Below are 15,295 nucleotides of genomic sequence, written 5' to 3'. Positions count from 1 at the left end.
GGAAGAAAATGTAGGTTTTGGTGATGTATTTGATTGTTAGTGTCTCCTAGCTTATGCAGTATTGTCTCTCTGGTAACAAATCACTCATTGGTGGAAAATGTACCCTTCTCATTTCCTGCCATGATTGGTCCCAGCAGATATGTGCCTCCTATAAAGTTTTAAATGGGTATCTCAGGAAGGAGTGATAGTGGGAAGGCTTAAGTCACTGTGTGCATAACACTCCCTATGCCTGGAGAAGGGTGTCTGTGCCCGAAAGCTTGCAAAGAACAATTTTTCCAACTACTTAGTTGGTCTAATAAAAGAAATCACATTTACCCGAAGAAACTTGTAACCCTGTGAATGTGCTCTAAAGTCCACGCCACATAACTGATGGTACTGAGTCTTGATAGTCTGCAGAGGAAGTGAAGTTGTGGCAGCAGAAAATGCTTGCAGACTTGACATGTGCTTGGCAGGTGATGAAGAAGATGGAGGTTTCCTATAATCATGAAGAAAAGATGGAGATAGAGGGACACGCCTCTTGATGCAGAAGCCTGTGTTCCACTCTGCACGATGCTGAAGCATTGCATGAAGAGAGATCACTATCTGTCTTCAGTGAGTAGAGGGTCCTTCCTGTGCCAGCCCTCCTTGCAAATTAGGAGTTTGCCTGACAGTCTGAAGTGCCCATCTTTCTTAGCCTCAACATTATGCTGAGGGTACGCTTTCAGATTCCCAGTTTTTAAAGCTGTGTCTTTTTCAAATGTTGAAGCGCTGAGCTCCATTTCAGGAAAATAAGTTATGACACCAGTCTTACTGCTGCTGTACCCAGGCTATGCGGTATTAAAAGCCCAAATGAGTATCAGATTTATTGTCTGTTGGGAAGAATGGGGCAGATGCATCTCGTATTGTTTAAAGGTTTCTGCCAACTTAGGCAGTCGCTTTTGCATCTGTTGTGCTTATTTCATGTTTTGAAGATGTTTTCTTTCTTACCATTATAGCAATTCACTAGATTCACGGTTCTGTGTTGTGCCCCAGCTAGCTTTGGAAACACAGGTTAAGAAAAGGCCATTTATGTTAATGTTTTTCAAGTCTGGAAATGAACTGACTTCCTTGTGCAGTGCTTACAAGCAAAACAACTGGAGTTACTTTCATTAGGGCTGGAAACGTGCTTTCATCCTTTAATACCACATTGCTGTTGCTAGGGAAGGTAAGCACTTGGCAAGAAAGTCTAGTGCATGTCTTCTGATTAAAACATTGGTTTGCACAAGTCTTTTTGAATAAAGGCACAACACAGACTTGTGTTTTACACGTTAACTTTATGGACTGGATCTAGGTAAGTGTTGGGAAGAGACTTCTTTCATGCCGTTGTGGAATGATCTGACAATCAGACTGGAAGACATTCTGGGCTCTTGCTGGTGGGAGTGTTGGTTAACAGTGGATGCACAGTGTCTTCAGGATGACAGAGGATGTAATCCCATCCCCAGGGGATGTAACCTGGTGTAACCCAAATTGAATAAAAATCTCTGCCAGGCAACTTCCTTTCTCTCGGGATCGTTTGTGTACAAGGCTGCTTGTTCAGGCTTCATGAGCCTCTCCTCCTGAGTAAGTATCAGATGCTGCACAAAAGCCTCGTCTCCAAACTAGATCTGTATTAGTGAGTCATGTCCGCAATAGCAATCCTCATTAATAAGAAGTGTTTCAAACAGAAGCGTCACACTGTGCTGGTAGGAGGCTTTTTGGGATCCTGTATACAACAAGGTTTTCTCTAGCTCGGTAACTCCCCATTCACCTTATTTATCTGGTCTTGTGTATTTGTCAACATAAGTATCTTCCACTCTTACCTGCATTATACTTACCTCTCCTTGCTGTCGACGTGTAGTTTTTGCATGGGCTGCTTGTAAGTAGGATTTCTTTTGAGATGTCATAGCACTGAAGTTTTTCTTTCTGCAATAACCAAAGAATTCTTTCCCTGTATTTCATGGCCCTTGTTAACATAATTATCTTCTTCCTTCCTTTGTAGGTTCGCATGATGAAAGAAAATGACCCAGCTTGGAAGCCCACGTTCATTGTGAAACCTGACGGAGGATGTCAAGGGGATGGAATCTACCTCATTAAAGATCCCAGTGACATTAGATTGGCTGGAAACCTACAGAGCAGGCCAGCTGTTGTCCAGGAATACATCTGTAAACCACTGCTGATTGACAAGCTGAAATTTGATATCCGTCTCTATGTGTTACTGAAATCTTTAGAACCTTTAGAAATTTACATAGCCAAAGACGGACTCTCTAGATTTTGTACAGAGCCCTATCAAGAACCTACCCTAAAAAATTTGCACCAGGTATTTATGCACTTAACAAACTATTCGCTGAATATTCACAGTGGGAACTTCATCCATTCAGACAGTGTAAACACTGGCAGCAAAAGGACTTTTTCAAGCATCCTCTACAGATTGTCTTCCAAAGGGGTTGACATCAAGAAAGTGTGGTCAGATATCATTTCACTGGTGATTAAAACGATTGTTGCACTGACTCCAGAACTGAAAGTTTATTACCAGTCTGATATACCAACAGGAAAACCTGGGCCAACTTGCTTCCAGGTAGGTTAGGAATTTTGATTTAGATGGTGCATTCCCATGAGAGTGCATCACTTTCTTTGCTGTTTTCCTTTCTATAATGAAATTGGAGTTCAATTATTTTTGCACATGGATTAATTTTCTGTATGTTAACATCTTTTCATTAAAGCTTTCTTGTCATTCTGTTGTTGATTGCTAGTGGGGAGAGTAGCTTTATGCTGAACAGTGCCCCTTAAACATTCACAATCTAGAGTGCCACTAGAGGCACCTTACCCCTACTCTGAAACAGCTGCCCTGAGGGCTTCTGTGGGTTTTCAATCAATTGTAGCTGTGTTCACTTCACTAGGAAACTTCCAGGTGGTTGTGCTGAGCAGATTCAATGCAACACTGATGCTACTAATTTCAAATCTTGTTTTATCAAAGGATGATTATAGTAAGTATATTTAGATAGAAGCATTCTGAAGGTCACTGATGACCAAAAGGTACGTGCTGACAGGAAGGGCCTACCATTTATTTAGCACATTTCCTAGTGCTATTCTCTGGTTTCTTCCTACCAGATTTTAGGATCTGGGTGACCGTCTGTATTGTGCACATGAAAGACTAACACTGGTTATTGCCACTCCCAGAAGTTAGGTGGTCTGTCACACTATGGTTTCTAACTGACCCGTTCGTTTAAGTGCTTTTATGTCTACTCCGAACATCTCATTAAGTTAGGGAAAATGTCCTCCCTCTGCTTGGGATTTTTGCTGTTGGGTTTTTTTGTTGGTTTTTTTTTTTTTTTTTTTTTTTAAGAGAAAAGGAAGAAAGTTGATTTGCATGAAATGTCCAACATCACAAGTGACCTTCCAGAACTGTAATTTGGGCAGGTCTTGCCAGAAAAATAGGCACAGGCTATGATTATATTAGCAAACTCTATCATTACAGTGAGAATAACCACTGAAGCAGCAATTTACCAATTAGTGTCTACATCTACAATAAAATGCTTTGCTGATAAATACATCTCAGACTTTTTTTTTTTCCTTCCCCACAGCAAGGAGCCACTAAACAGCAACAAATATGTATCCTAGTCGCACATAATAACTAGATGAATCCAGTGGTTTCCTCTGTAGAAGAGTAGTGGGTTTTCATACATGCTCATGGTCCCTTCCAGTTTGTTAATAGCCTCCAAAAGGCAGCATTCAAGGAGCCATGTGCCATGCAAATCATTGTGTTTGCTGAAAAAATATTGTTATGGGCAAAACAAGAGAGATTGTGAAAATACAGGCAGTTTAATTTCCTTTCCCTTCTCCCCCACCCCCATCAGCTGCATAGGAGTGGCAGGTGCGTGTTACTGAATAATCTGGTGAACTAGAGACAGTGGTAGTCCCAGGTTACCCTCTTTTCCACAGTCAATATTCTGAACAAGATCAGCTAAATCACCAAGTTGCATCAACCAGTTAAGGGCAAGCAGGCGGTGTGTCCAGTGAGATTCTTTCAGAGGGGGACCCTCTGTTTCAGAGGTCAACTTGAAACTATTTATTATGCCCAGAGGATGCTTAGATGGCTCAGCAAGGCCAGGTGGCCATACCAAAGAAACCCTTGAAATCATGGCCCTGTCATGGGAGGTGCTGTATAGATATGCTGAGAGTCCCTATTTCAAAGAGCTTATTATCTAAGTATCTAAGCAGACAAAAAGTGTAAGAGATGGGTGAGGAAGTGAGGCATGGATCAGGTCAAACAGGAAGTCTGGGGCAGAGCCAAGAAATGACCCCAGGTCTTTGTCTTAAGGAAAGAATGATAGGAATGAGTATTTCACCATTAAGTGTGGCAGCCTGCCCACAAGTAGTTAAAGTTGTGTATTAAGACTTTGAGTGGGAATGGGGTTTTGGCCTGCCTCTTCTGCGGATGCACCACCTCAAGTGTGGGGGTGAAAAACAAAGAATTTAAGTAATCTTCCTGGGCTGTCCTGTGCCATCGATCAGGTAGGAGAACAGTCCTTTTGGATGGATACAGCATCTACATAGTGCATAGCAGGAAGCAGATTCTCTAAAAGGCACTGGAGAGGGCGAAAGTAATGTTGTATTGTTTGTTATGCACAGATTTTAGGGTTTGACATTCTCCTAATGAAAAACTTGAAGCCTATGTTACTCGAAGTAAATGCAAACCCCAGCATGAGAATAGAACATGAACAAGAGGTAAGACCTTTCAGCTTGACAATGACTTTGGAATATAATTTTTTAAGTTTGGCTTTTTTGGTGTTTTTTTTTTTTTTTGAAAGATGAAAGCTGTCTGCTAATATGAAACTGGTAAGGTTCTTTGTAATTTTTTGCTTTACAGTCACTGCTAATCTTATACTCTTGAAACATGATTTATTGGAATTGTGAAAGCTCTCCATCATCTCTGTCGTAAATATATTTATTCAACATCCCTTGCAGTTGAATTTAATTATATTTAGGGAAATGCTAACCATTTCTTGTTTTGTTTTTGTACTTAATATAAATGGTAAAAGTGGTGGCTATGATCTTTTTCTCCTCCCATTTTTTTTTTTTTTTTTTTAGGGGGCTTGACTAAACTTGTCATGTCATCTTGAGTGTATTAAAAGATCATTTTTATTGAAGTATTCTGTCATTTGTCACTGTATTTAAAACCTGTGGGCTATGATTAAGACTTCAGCAGCTATATAATAAATAAGCAGCAGTTCTGCACTGAACACTTGTATCCTTTTGCAAATTAAAGCTTTCTCCAGGGGTGTTTGAAAATGTTCCAAGCCCTGTTGATGAGGAAGTGAAAGTAGCTGTGATCAGAGATACTCTTCGTCTAATGGATCCATACAAAAAGAAGAAAAAAGATAACCTGTAAGTATTTGGACTTCCTTTTCATTTTGTCAGCATGATCTAACCATAATCCTAATAATGAAACAAATCTTTGGGGTTTTACAGCCTCCCTTTTAAACTTTTTCAGTCTTTAGCGAAGTAGTAGAATGTGGTGTAGGAGGTACAGATCTGATTAAGTCTCCATGGCTTCTTTTTCACACTTACTATGGTAGTATTTGATGACTTTGTTATTTTAATAATTTGAACTGATATTCGAGCAAATAATCTACTAATCCACACTTGTTAGTTTATAAATTGGTTCCCAGGCATCATCATGGATTCAGAGTCTTGAGACGTAGGTTTGCATATTCATTTGTTTTTGAGTCGCGTGGTATGCTGATAAATGACTCGCCATATCTGAGCTGAAATGTGTGAAAATTTTATGTAAAATTGCTCCTTTGTAATGAATGGATACAGGGTTTTTAAAAACAGCTTACTGTATTCATTGGTCAGTAAGTGGAATACAAGCCTTGCAATGGACTAAAACAAGGGCGCATCTACACATTGCTGTATGGCGCCAGTGCTACGATGCCTTTTGGAAGTACTAAAGCATGATGCAGTATGGGCAGTTACATGATTAGCAGGCCACTATGGCGACGTAGCTGGTGATCACATGGAGACCCACATGATCACTAAGTTGCTGTAGCACACTGTAAGGCAACACAGCACATTGCTACATCTTCATAGGGCGGCGACATAGAGACATGCCCGGGGAGCCTTTCTGAAATGAGTTGCATCCCATACAAACATACTAGGTGTCACTGGGTATTTATCTTCACTATGTTGTTTTTTGTGTATATATCTATATAGATATATATATATATATAGTGAAGATGTATGCTTTTGCAGTTAGGTTGACAGTCAACCACAGGGAGGGGAGGAGAAATAAGTCATGGGATCCTGTGTGTCCACGCAGCCATCACTTTGGGAGGCCTCCTATTTTGGCTGGCCTTGGCATAGAACGAGGTAGGAGATTCCTTGTCAGTATAAAGAGAATCTTCTTTGCTTTTTCCAGCTGTATGTAATAGTCTGCCCTCAAGATACCGTATAATAGTTTCTCTTCACTATTTTAAAGTAAGAATTTGCCTGGTAATGGGATTTTGTATTGGAGCAAAAGTGATGCAGCTTGCACAGAAGTGTTTATGGTGGGGCAAGATTAAGAGGAAAGCACAGTAATGCTTTCTGTTTCAGTGAAACCCTCGTTTTAAGCAATTCCTCAGATTCATGTAAGAGGGAGTGGTTTTTCACTTGCCTGTAGGCTCGTTTCTACTTTACAATATCTGCCTTGTCCTCTTCATGTCACTTAGCAGGAGCTTAAACATGTAATTCATATTCTATGATGATTTCAAGGACAGTTTTACTATCCTGGTATTGAAAGAGGTAGCAGAAAAAGTAGAGTTGATATGAAGGTACCTTTTGTACAGCTGGTAAACTCATAATATTTGACTTTCCAAGGAGCCAAGTGATTTTGAGGAAGCCTTTCTTTAAAGTATAGTGTTTTTATGCTCATTTGTTGCTGTGCTCAGTAGTCATGCTGACATCATGAAGCAATCTTTCTCTGGTTTTGGCTATATCAAATGTTAACCCTTAATATTAAGTATATTTCAGGACTCTGGGCTGAAAAATGGATCTTGTTCTTTATGTAGCCAGCTGTATCCTCTTTTGTTTAATCACTGGTTATTCCAAACATTTTATAAATATATTTAAGTATGGGATAAGAGATTAAATGTACAGTTACAAATAACTCAGTCAGCGGAGAACTGCAATATGTGCTTCGGATGTTTGCCCAAATGAGAAATCTTTTTACAGCACATTTTGACTGCAAAATAATTTATAACAGGATTATCCTGTAATGAGATAAACTATTGTCTCTTCACAGCATGAATTCATCATTTCTGAGGATAATCTGGTTACAGATGATGTTGTTACTGGGTATCTAGGTATCCTCGCCCCAAGGCATTTACATTCATTGCTTCCCAGAGAGATTTTTTTCATATCTGATCTGTGTTCATAGCATGTTTAACTTTTCATCCTTGATGAATAGGAATTCAGGTAAACAGCTCTCTTTGCATCTAGAAAACATTTCTCCTTTATCTTTATGTACTGTATCTTGATCTGATAATTGCATATCCCTGCTAGAATGTCTTTTCCAGAAGGATTTCAATTGAGGATCAAGACGTTTTCATTGAAAACGTTAATTGACGGTAAGCTTGTGTTCAGAGTTTATACGAGTTTCTGGACTCAGGTGCTAGGATATCAGTACAATATGGTTGAAAAAATCCATTGCCCGGTGGAGACGGGCATTCAAAGGTGGAACAGAACTGTCTTAGAGACATTGCCGGTGTTTCAGGGTGGCTGATTTAGGTGGGGTTTCTTGTGTGAGGAGTGGCTCTTTGTGCAAGCTTCCGACTCTGGGGCCTCATTTGGATCACATATACACAAGGTTTAAGCCAACTGAAAAACACTGGTCTAAAACACTTGTGGGAAAGGAATCGAGCACCAAATGCCTTTGTGCTGTTGTTAATAGCAAACAGTTTGCTGTTTTCCTTTTTGTCTCTCCCTTTCTGCCCATTTCAATACATTTCAATTGGTTCTAAAAATGTGCCTCCATTCCCTTTTTCTGCACATCCCTACCAGTTGCTATGAAAAGCTGACATTTGTGTTAGGGGGCAGTTTGAAGATTAGGGCAAAATAAAGTATGAGACCCAGGGGATTAAGCAACATTGTCTGTTCTTTCCAGTATCATTGCTAGTCCAGTTCCTGTTGACTGCATGTTTGTAACTGAGAGCAGAATTTGGCCCCTTCAAGCCAGACAAATGACACGCACAAGCCTGTTTTGAAAGCCACCCATTCATCAAACACCCTGGAGTTTAGTTTTAGTGATAAGTTGTTAATGGACATTGATTTAAATAAAGTTTAGCATGGGATGTAACGCCCAGTTTGAACACTTGAGGAAAAATTGAGAAAGAAATCACTAGCTGCAAATGAGCTGCATCTTAGACAGGTGAATATTCTGCTGTGGGGATGGATTTGATTTCCCTCTAATTATTTCCTAGATTAAAATAAATGAAGCATCAAAATGAAAGTGAGTTTTAGAAATCATCCCAAAGCACTTCATTATCAGGAAAAATTAATAGGTCAGAAATATTCTGTAGTTTAATTTTTTTTTTTTTTGGTTTGATGGGGTTTTGCTTTTTTTTTTTTCTATGAAGCGATATACTACATTGAAACTGTGAGTTATGCAGAATCAAAGCAGTGCATTTATTAAGCTGTACATCTTACTGAATTTTTCCAGCAACATTCAGACTTCAGATCCACTAAGAGCCAATTATTACCTTCACATTGCCAATAATTAGCAATTGAAAATGTACAGCCATCCAGATGGGGTTCAAGTAACTATACTTAAATACTTCTGCTAACTATGGTTATAATGTGTGTACTGAATTTAAAACTTGCTTAGTGTTATGGTTCTTCACTTTTTCAGTTGAGAACACATTTGCTTTGTTGGGTCGGACCAAAGGGCCACCTAGGCCAGTATCCCTGTCTCTGACAGCAGCAAGTAGGAGGTTCTTTAGTGTAAGAAACAGGGCTAGTGATCCCTCTTCTGCTGTACCTCCTGAGTTAGCAGCAGTGAATCTGCAAACACGTACGCTTACAATTCAAGCACATATCCTGTGTAAATACGTATCTAAAATTGCACAGGTGATTATGTGACTGGGGGTCCATGTCGTATCAAGTGGCAGAGTAGATTTCTTTGTCATCTCAAAGCGGTGCCACTTGTTCCTGTATGCCATAAAAAATCCAGGGGCTCAAAACAGAGTAAAAAGTAACATAATCTGAAAGGAAGGAGCAGAACCACTATGGCATGCTCCTTCCCTTTCTCCTGAGCCCTGAAAGCCTTGCATGCAGACATCCTGGAGCTAGGTACCAAGTATTCTGGAGATGCATCCTGACCTGGAGGAGAGACCTGGGGTGGGCAGTGCCCGCAGCATGTTCTGTTTAATCCTGGCAGAAATCCTTGTGAAAGTAGCTGCTCTGCTTTGTTGCACTCCGGTCCCTTTGTTAAAGGGTGGTTACAGAAAAGTTTCTGGAAGAGCTATGCAGATGGGAGAGGAAGGAGCTAATATACTGCTTTGAGATCCCAACCTACAGGTTTGGAATTTCTCTTCCTGTGGATCCCCAGACAGCTTGATTAGGAATTTATGCATGTAGACCCGAGCTTCAAAATCTCCTTACTCCCGAGAAGAAAAGCGGGTTGCAGCACCATAAAACTTCCCTCAGAATACTCTATAATGCTAGCCAGTATGTGCTATTTGACTGTGACTAGGGAACAAAAAACCCCCCCAAAAAACAAGGGAAAGTCTTATCACAATTAATGCAGATGGCTGCTAATCAAATGCATGTTTTTGTTGCTGATTTCTCTCTTTTTACACTCTCTCTTAAAAAAAAAAAAAAACAAACAAAAATGTGTCTAACTAAAAAGATAATGGTAAAGGGTATGGAGAAATGCTCTTGTTAGGAATTTGCAAATAAATTCTCATGAGCCAAAGTATCAGGTTTTAATTTTGCCCTAGCTTTGGTTTCCAGGCCTAATCCTCTTTTCTGTAGGCATCCTTAATTCAAAACCAGTGTTTCCCTCACAATTAGTAGAAATAAATAAATTAAATAAAGCACTAATGAAGCTACTAATCCGTTAGTTTCATTTTGTGCGGCAGTATTGTTGTCATTGGTTTTAAGGTCTGAAGGTACCATTGTAATCATCTAGGCTGACCTCCTGCATAAAACCAGCCATAGAGCCTCACACGCTGGGTGCATCTACACGAAACGTTTACTGCAGTCAGCTAATTAGCTGCACAGTAAGCGTCTCAGCATCTACACATGCGCCTCTATTAGGCTGGAGTAAACTAATTTACTCCGCAGCAGGATAATACTTGCTTATAAATGCAAGTACTATCCTGCTGCGGAGTGAAACTCCACAGCAGTGCACGTGTCGATGTTGGAGGGGCTAGTTGGGGCACGAGGGTGCTTCAGCATGGAGGCTGCCTGCCCGCTAGCCCTGCACTGGAGCACCCTCATGCCCTAGCCAGCCCTGACGCAGCACAATGACCCAGGGCCAGCAGCTCTGGGCTGGCAGGCTAACCTCCAGGGTCCTCTACCAGCTGGGGCTGCTTTGATCTGTCTTCACATGCTATGCATATATAAACTGCAGAGCTTATTGCTCCAGAGTTAATTGCTCCCAGGCACATGTTCAAACGGTGTTCCCAGGAGCAAGAAACTGCAGAGCAATTAGCTCTGCTATTTATTCATGTGCAGTAATATCATGTGTAGACACACCCACTGATTCCTAAATTGAGCCAAATAACCTGTGGCCAAGAACCTGAATTTGGAACTCATCACTTATGGCATTTACAGATTTATCAAAACCTTTCATTATTTTCTTGTGGGATGATATTTACTGAGTGAATGGCCAGCAAACACCCTGTACTCTTGATTTCTGGTTGTAGAACCACTGCAGGCTTCCAATTCCAGAATTGCAATTTAAGTAATGTGTTTTCCAGGTTTTGTTTAGTGGCCAAACTTAAGATATACTGAAAACGTTGGTCTCGCACCAACTCGAATAGGTCAAAAACGGAATTAGATTAACGTATTGAGGATAGATCCATCTGGAGCTATTAAACATAAAGGTGAAGGGTGTAAGCTTGGGTGTCTAAGGGTGTCGTCTTGGGACATCCCTAAACATACAGCTGGGAGGAGCTGACGTAGGATTAATCACTCTACACATACCCTGTTTCTTATTCTCTCACCTAAAGCATCTGCTGCTTTGCTGCCATTGGAGACATGATATTGAGCTGGATGAATCTGCAGCCTGATCCTTATGTTCTTGTACAATATTTTTTCACAAAGCCATCAGCGTGTTCTGCTGTACAAGATTGAATGTAGAGTCCGGTGTAAAACAGTGACAAAATATGTATTTTGGTTGTCATATTTGGGCTATACATGGCATCACTTAGACTTTTAGCCTCGTAGCGTGTACGATTACTCTTCTGTATCTTGTAATATTAGTATGATGTGATTTATAAAGTTCCCTACAGGTCAATTTATTTTGGTTCAGGTACATTTCATAACCTATTTGAAGTGAAAAAAAATGACTTGATCTAATGGAAATTTACACAACTAAATAGATGGTCTAATGATGCTAAGCCATACTGAAGTAAATCAACTTTGCTCATGTAAACAGCAGTTTAATTAAGATAATCATTGATGCAAATCACTGTTCAAATTGTGCCTCCAATTGAAAATCCATTTCAAAAGGTTTCGCAAACTTTTCCTTTTTTGGTACCTAATTTTAAGCCTCCGTAGCGGCAATAGTAAAAGGTTTAAATTAAAATGTTTAATAACCATTGCTTAATTGCAAGCAATTTATTCCTCTTCAAAAATGCATTGGTTTTGAGGACAAGAGTGTAGTCTTTTAGCAAACTTAAATGTGAATAGCACATTTTGCATATTCTCCATCAGATGTTAGAGGCAGATTGTTTGACTGGTTTTTAATTGGGAGCCATGTATATCATTTAGAGTGTGTACACTTTAAACATCTTTTGAAGATCATTCATATTAGCCTTAGCTTCTTCCTTCCAGCACTAATGATTTGCTTCCCCGTTGTGTCAAAAGGAAATATTTGCGTCATAGTTTATTAATGCTAATTAGCCCAGAGAAAATAAAAGATTTGTTCTTCATAAAGTTGTGCTGTTATAGTAATCCATATTTATAGTTACTGTTTAAATCTTGGTGCTTATTCTGGTTGCCATTTACGATCATTTGGATTTATATCCTGACATAGGAATATGCTGAATATTTTTTTCTATGGAGCTGAAAGCGTTCTCTTCTAACACGGGAAACATGCATAGTGTAATGACACATTCATTATTATCGAAGATATGAACAGGTCATGGAATAATACCTGCCTTTCACTTAATAAAAATGATGAAGGTGCAGATCCACAAGTGTCATAATGCCTTTTATTCAGCACTAAAGTAACCAATGATGATAACAGAAATGAAATGCTTTAGAAACCAAGTGGAGTTTAATCTGTGGCTGTTACGAAGATGATCAATGCACTATGCCCATAAAAATGAGTGTTCATTATGTGGTGTGATCCTGCTGTTGTACTGTTAGTCTGTATTACTTCTTGAGTGCTCATTGTCTGAAGAGACTACTGCCATGCTTTTCTGTTTTGAATGCAACCTTGAAATAAATTTGTGCTATTGCGGTTAATTTTGTGCTCTCCAAAGATGCCTGATACATGACGCTCCAGCCCTATTCTTTGGATGCTATCACTCTGGCAAATGTCACGTATGAGTGACTCTTTTGGAACAGGAAGGGCCACAATGGGAGATGTTTCAAGCTTTTTGGTGAGATTGATATGCAAGCATTAGTTGAAACCACACTGTTCAGAGAGACGCGTTACAATACTAATGTGCATCAGGTGTCCCTTCCCATCCCCCCCTCCAAGCCAATATGTAGTTAGGAAGGAAATTTCGGTTAAGGATTTGTTGATCTTTCTGCACAGAAAAATCAGAAAATAAGTGGCGTTCCCACCCCCCAGAGGGACAAAATTGCTTCTCTTGCTGTGGGACAGCTTTGTTGGCCTCTGGGGGAGGAAAGATATACTCTGGATTGGTTGAGTCTGGAGAAATGAATTTTTGTTCTTTATTTGTGAACGCTGTACTAAAGGTGGCTATCATGACAACCTCCCTGAGCGGCTGCTGTGGAAATAACTTAACTTATCTCAAGCTTGGGGGTTGTCAGATGGTAAGTCAGTTTTCCTCTATTTGTGACTGACGGGCCTTGTTCTGCCCCTGAGCTGTGAGCCACTGTGATGGATCTGTGGGCCTTTCTACTGAAAAAGACATTTCTAAATTTCTAGACACATTTTTCTGTTGGAGTTATTTAAATTACCTTGTTCCACATCTTGCTAGTATAGTTAATGCCATGATGCTGAGAATTTATATGGCCTCTGATATTTGCATACTGTATTTGCATTTACCTTTTCAAAAAGCAATAAATCACCTAGGCTGTTGCATTTGTTTTATTTTTCAGATAATTTTCAGTCAGTTTCACAAATTTTCCCCTCCTGATGCTTGAGTAATGTTTAAAGGAAACGGAAATAAGGACCGCAGAAAGGCATCTCTGTGGGATAATTATCCTCGATTTTGATGAAAATAAACACAGTAGTCGCTGCCAAGAATTATTTTATCTCACTGTCCATATTTCTGAGATTCAGAATTTAATCAGTCTTCAAAGATGAAATGCTAGTGTACGTACTCATTTCACTGCCTTCTACCCCTCATTTTTCATTTTAAAGGTTTATTTAAACAGATTTGTTTTTTGTTACGAAGTATGCATTTTGGCTGTTGCAGTATACCATGTTTCGGCAGTCACCCAGATATTTCTACTCGTTGCATTGCTAGCTTCTGTAGAGGACAGTCTACCAGTCGGTAAGGAAAAAGGAATATGAATTAATTTAAAAACTGTGCTGTTATCACGGCAGCCAGCTTTCCAAAACGTAACCGATTTTGTATCTACACAACTGGAAGCTGTCACAAATCTCTATGCAGACATCACAAGATGAGCACTCAGTAAATTAATTTATGGGGAGAAGTCATTAATAGAAATACAACATAAGCCTGCAGCATCCCCAAGCAAATGCTGTGCTGTCAATCTGTAAGGGCAGCTGTACTTATTCAAGACAATAAAACCCTAGACCAGTGCACTTCGCTTAATGCTTTCCTTTTCCCTTTAGAGGCTTTGAACCCTAGTGCACTAGTCTGATGGTTTGTGTGAAAGTAGCACTTTCTCTGCTTTGAGTTTTCTTTGGCCTGAGCTGGCTTCAACTACAAGCGTGACTCTTAGTATCCCTGCCTGCTCCTTTGAGCTGGCAGTCACTCATTTCTACTTTGTGCTCCTGACACACAGACCACATTCACTGACCAGTTTTGTGACCATCCTAGGGGATCAGTCTGCAGGGAGCTGCTGGACCAAAATCTTATTTTGACCAAAATTTATAGCACAGAAGATTTGTAGCCTTTTGTATTACTTAGTTTTTAAGTTGCCCCCAGTAAAACCCACAATGCTAGAATAATTCTTGCCATTAACATCTCAAAACTGTTTCCAGGAGGTCAGGTTCATCTGCTAAAAGTTCCCTCCTTGCTTAAGGAAGCCAAAAAGAGTCCTCAACAAGCCACTCGTCTCTGCTGTCAGAGCCATTTTTTACCCCCAGTTAATGCTCCTTTTTTCTCCCTTCAAGGAATAGTCTACTTCATCTCCAAAGAAAATAAATCTGCCGGGATAAATGGGTTTTACAGTTAGAGAGCTGAGCATGATATGGAAACCATGCTGTGAACACAATGGAATGAAACAAGAGAGAGAAAATTAGCAGTCATTTTGTACATTGGAGATCATTTAACACCAAAATCCCCTGGAGCCCATAGTACGACACCATGGTGTGCTACGACATCCTGTTCATCCTTGTTGCTATGCTAGATTTAGAAATAGGTGTAATACACATTTAAGGTATTGAATCTATGTAAAATAAGGAAGTAAAGGCATGAATTAAAAGTAATGGGGCTGGGCATCACTGCAGTGTTTCTTGCGACTCCATTAGATGCAGCAGTGAATTAATCCAGTATTCAAAAGGTAGACCTTCTGGTGCCCTTTACAGGACTAATTAACAAACTGTTAAATAGTCCATTTGGTTTAAAGAACTGGGGCTTAAGATAGTTGAGATTTTTCTCTCTGTTGCTTAACACTTTTATGTTAAACAACTTCCACCTTTATATGCCCAGAACTATTCTCAGCTATTGTATTGGAAGCAAATGAGTGTCTAGAAGTCCTTTAG

General features: G+C 39.8%; 1 protein-coding gene across 3 annotated transcripts in view; it reads left to right on the top strand.

The window, feature by feature from the left end:
- The window catches only part of TTLL11 (tubulin tyrosine ligase like 11), an 88,767-nt gene that overhangs the window by 14,319 nt on the left and 59,153 nt on the right, over positions 1-15,295 (top strand). For 2 of the 3 annotated variants that reach the window (XM_025194050.1, XM_025194056.1), the window contains exons 4-6: positions 1,997-2,572; positions 4,627-4,722; positions 5,264-5,382. In XM_025194050.1, coding sequence (XP_025049835.1) covers positions 1,997-2,572; positions 4,627-4,722; positions 5,264-5,382 — 791 coding nt within the window. The remainder of the gene's footprint in view (positions 1-1,996; positions 2,573-4,626; positions 4,723-5,263; positions 5,383-15,295) is intronic. The other variant, XM_025194053.1, reaches the window with a different exon arrangement.

The sequence above is a fragment of the Alligator sinensis genome, unplaced genomic scaffold, assembly GCF_000455745.1.
Source record: "Alligator sinensis unplaced genomic scaffold, ASM45574v1 scaffold611_2, whole genome shotgun sequence".
NCBI lineage: Eukaryota > Metazoa > Chordata > Crocodylia > Alligatoridae > Alligator > Alligator sinensis.
This window is presented reverse-complemented; position numbering and strand designations above follow the sequence as displayed.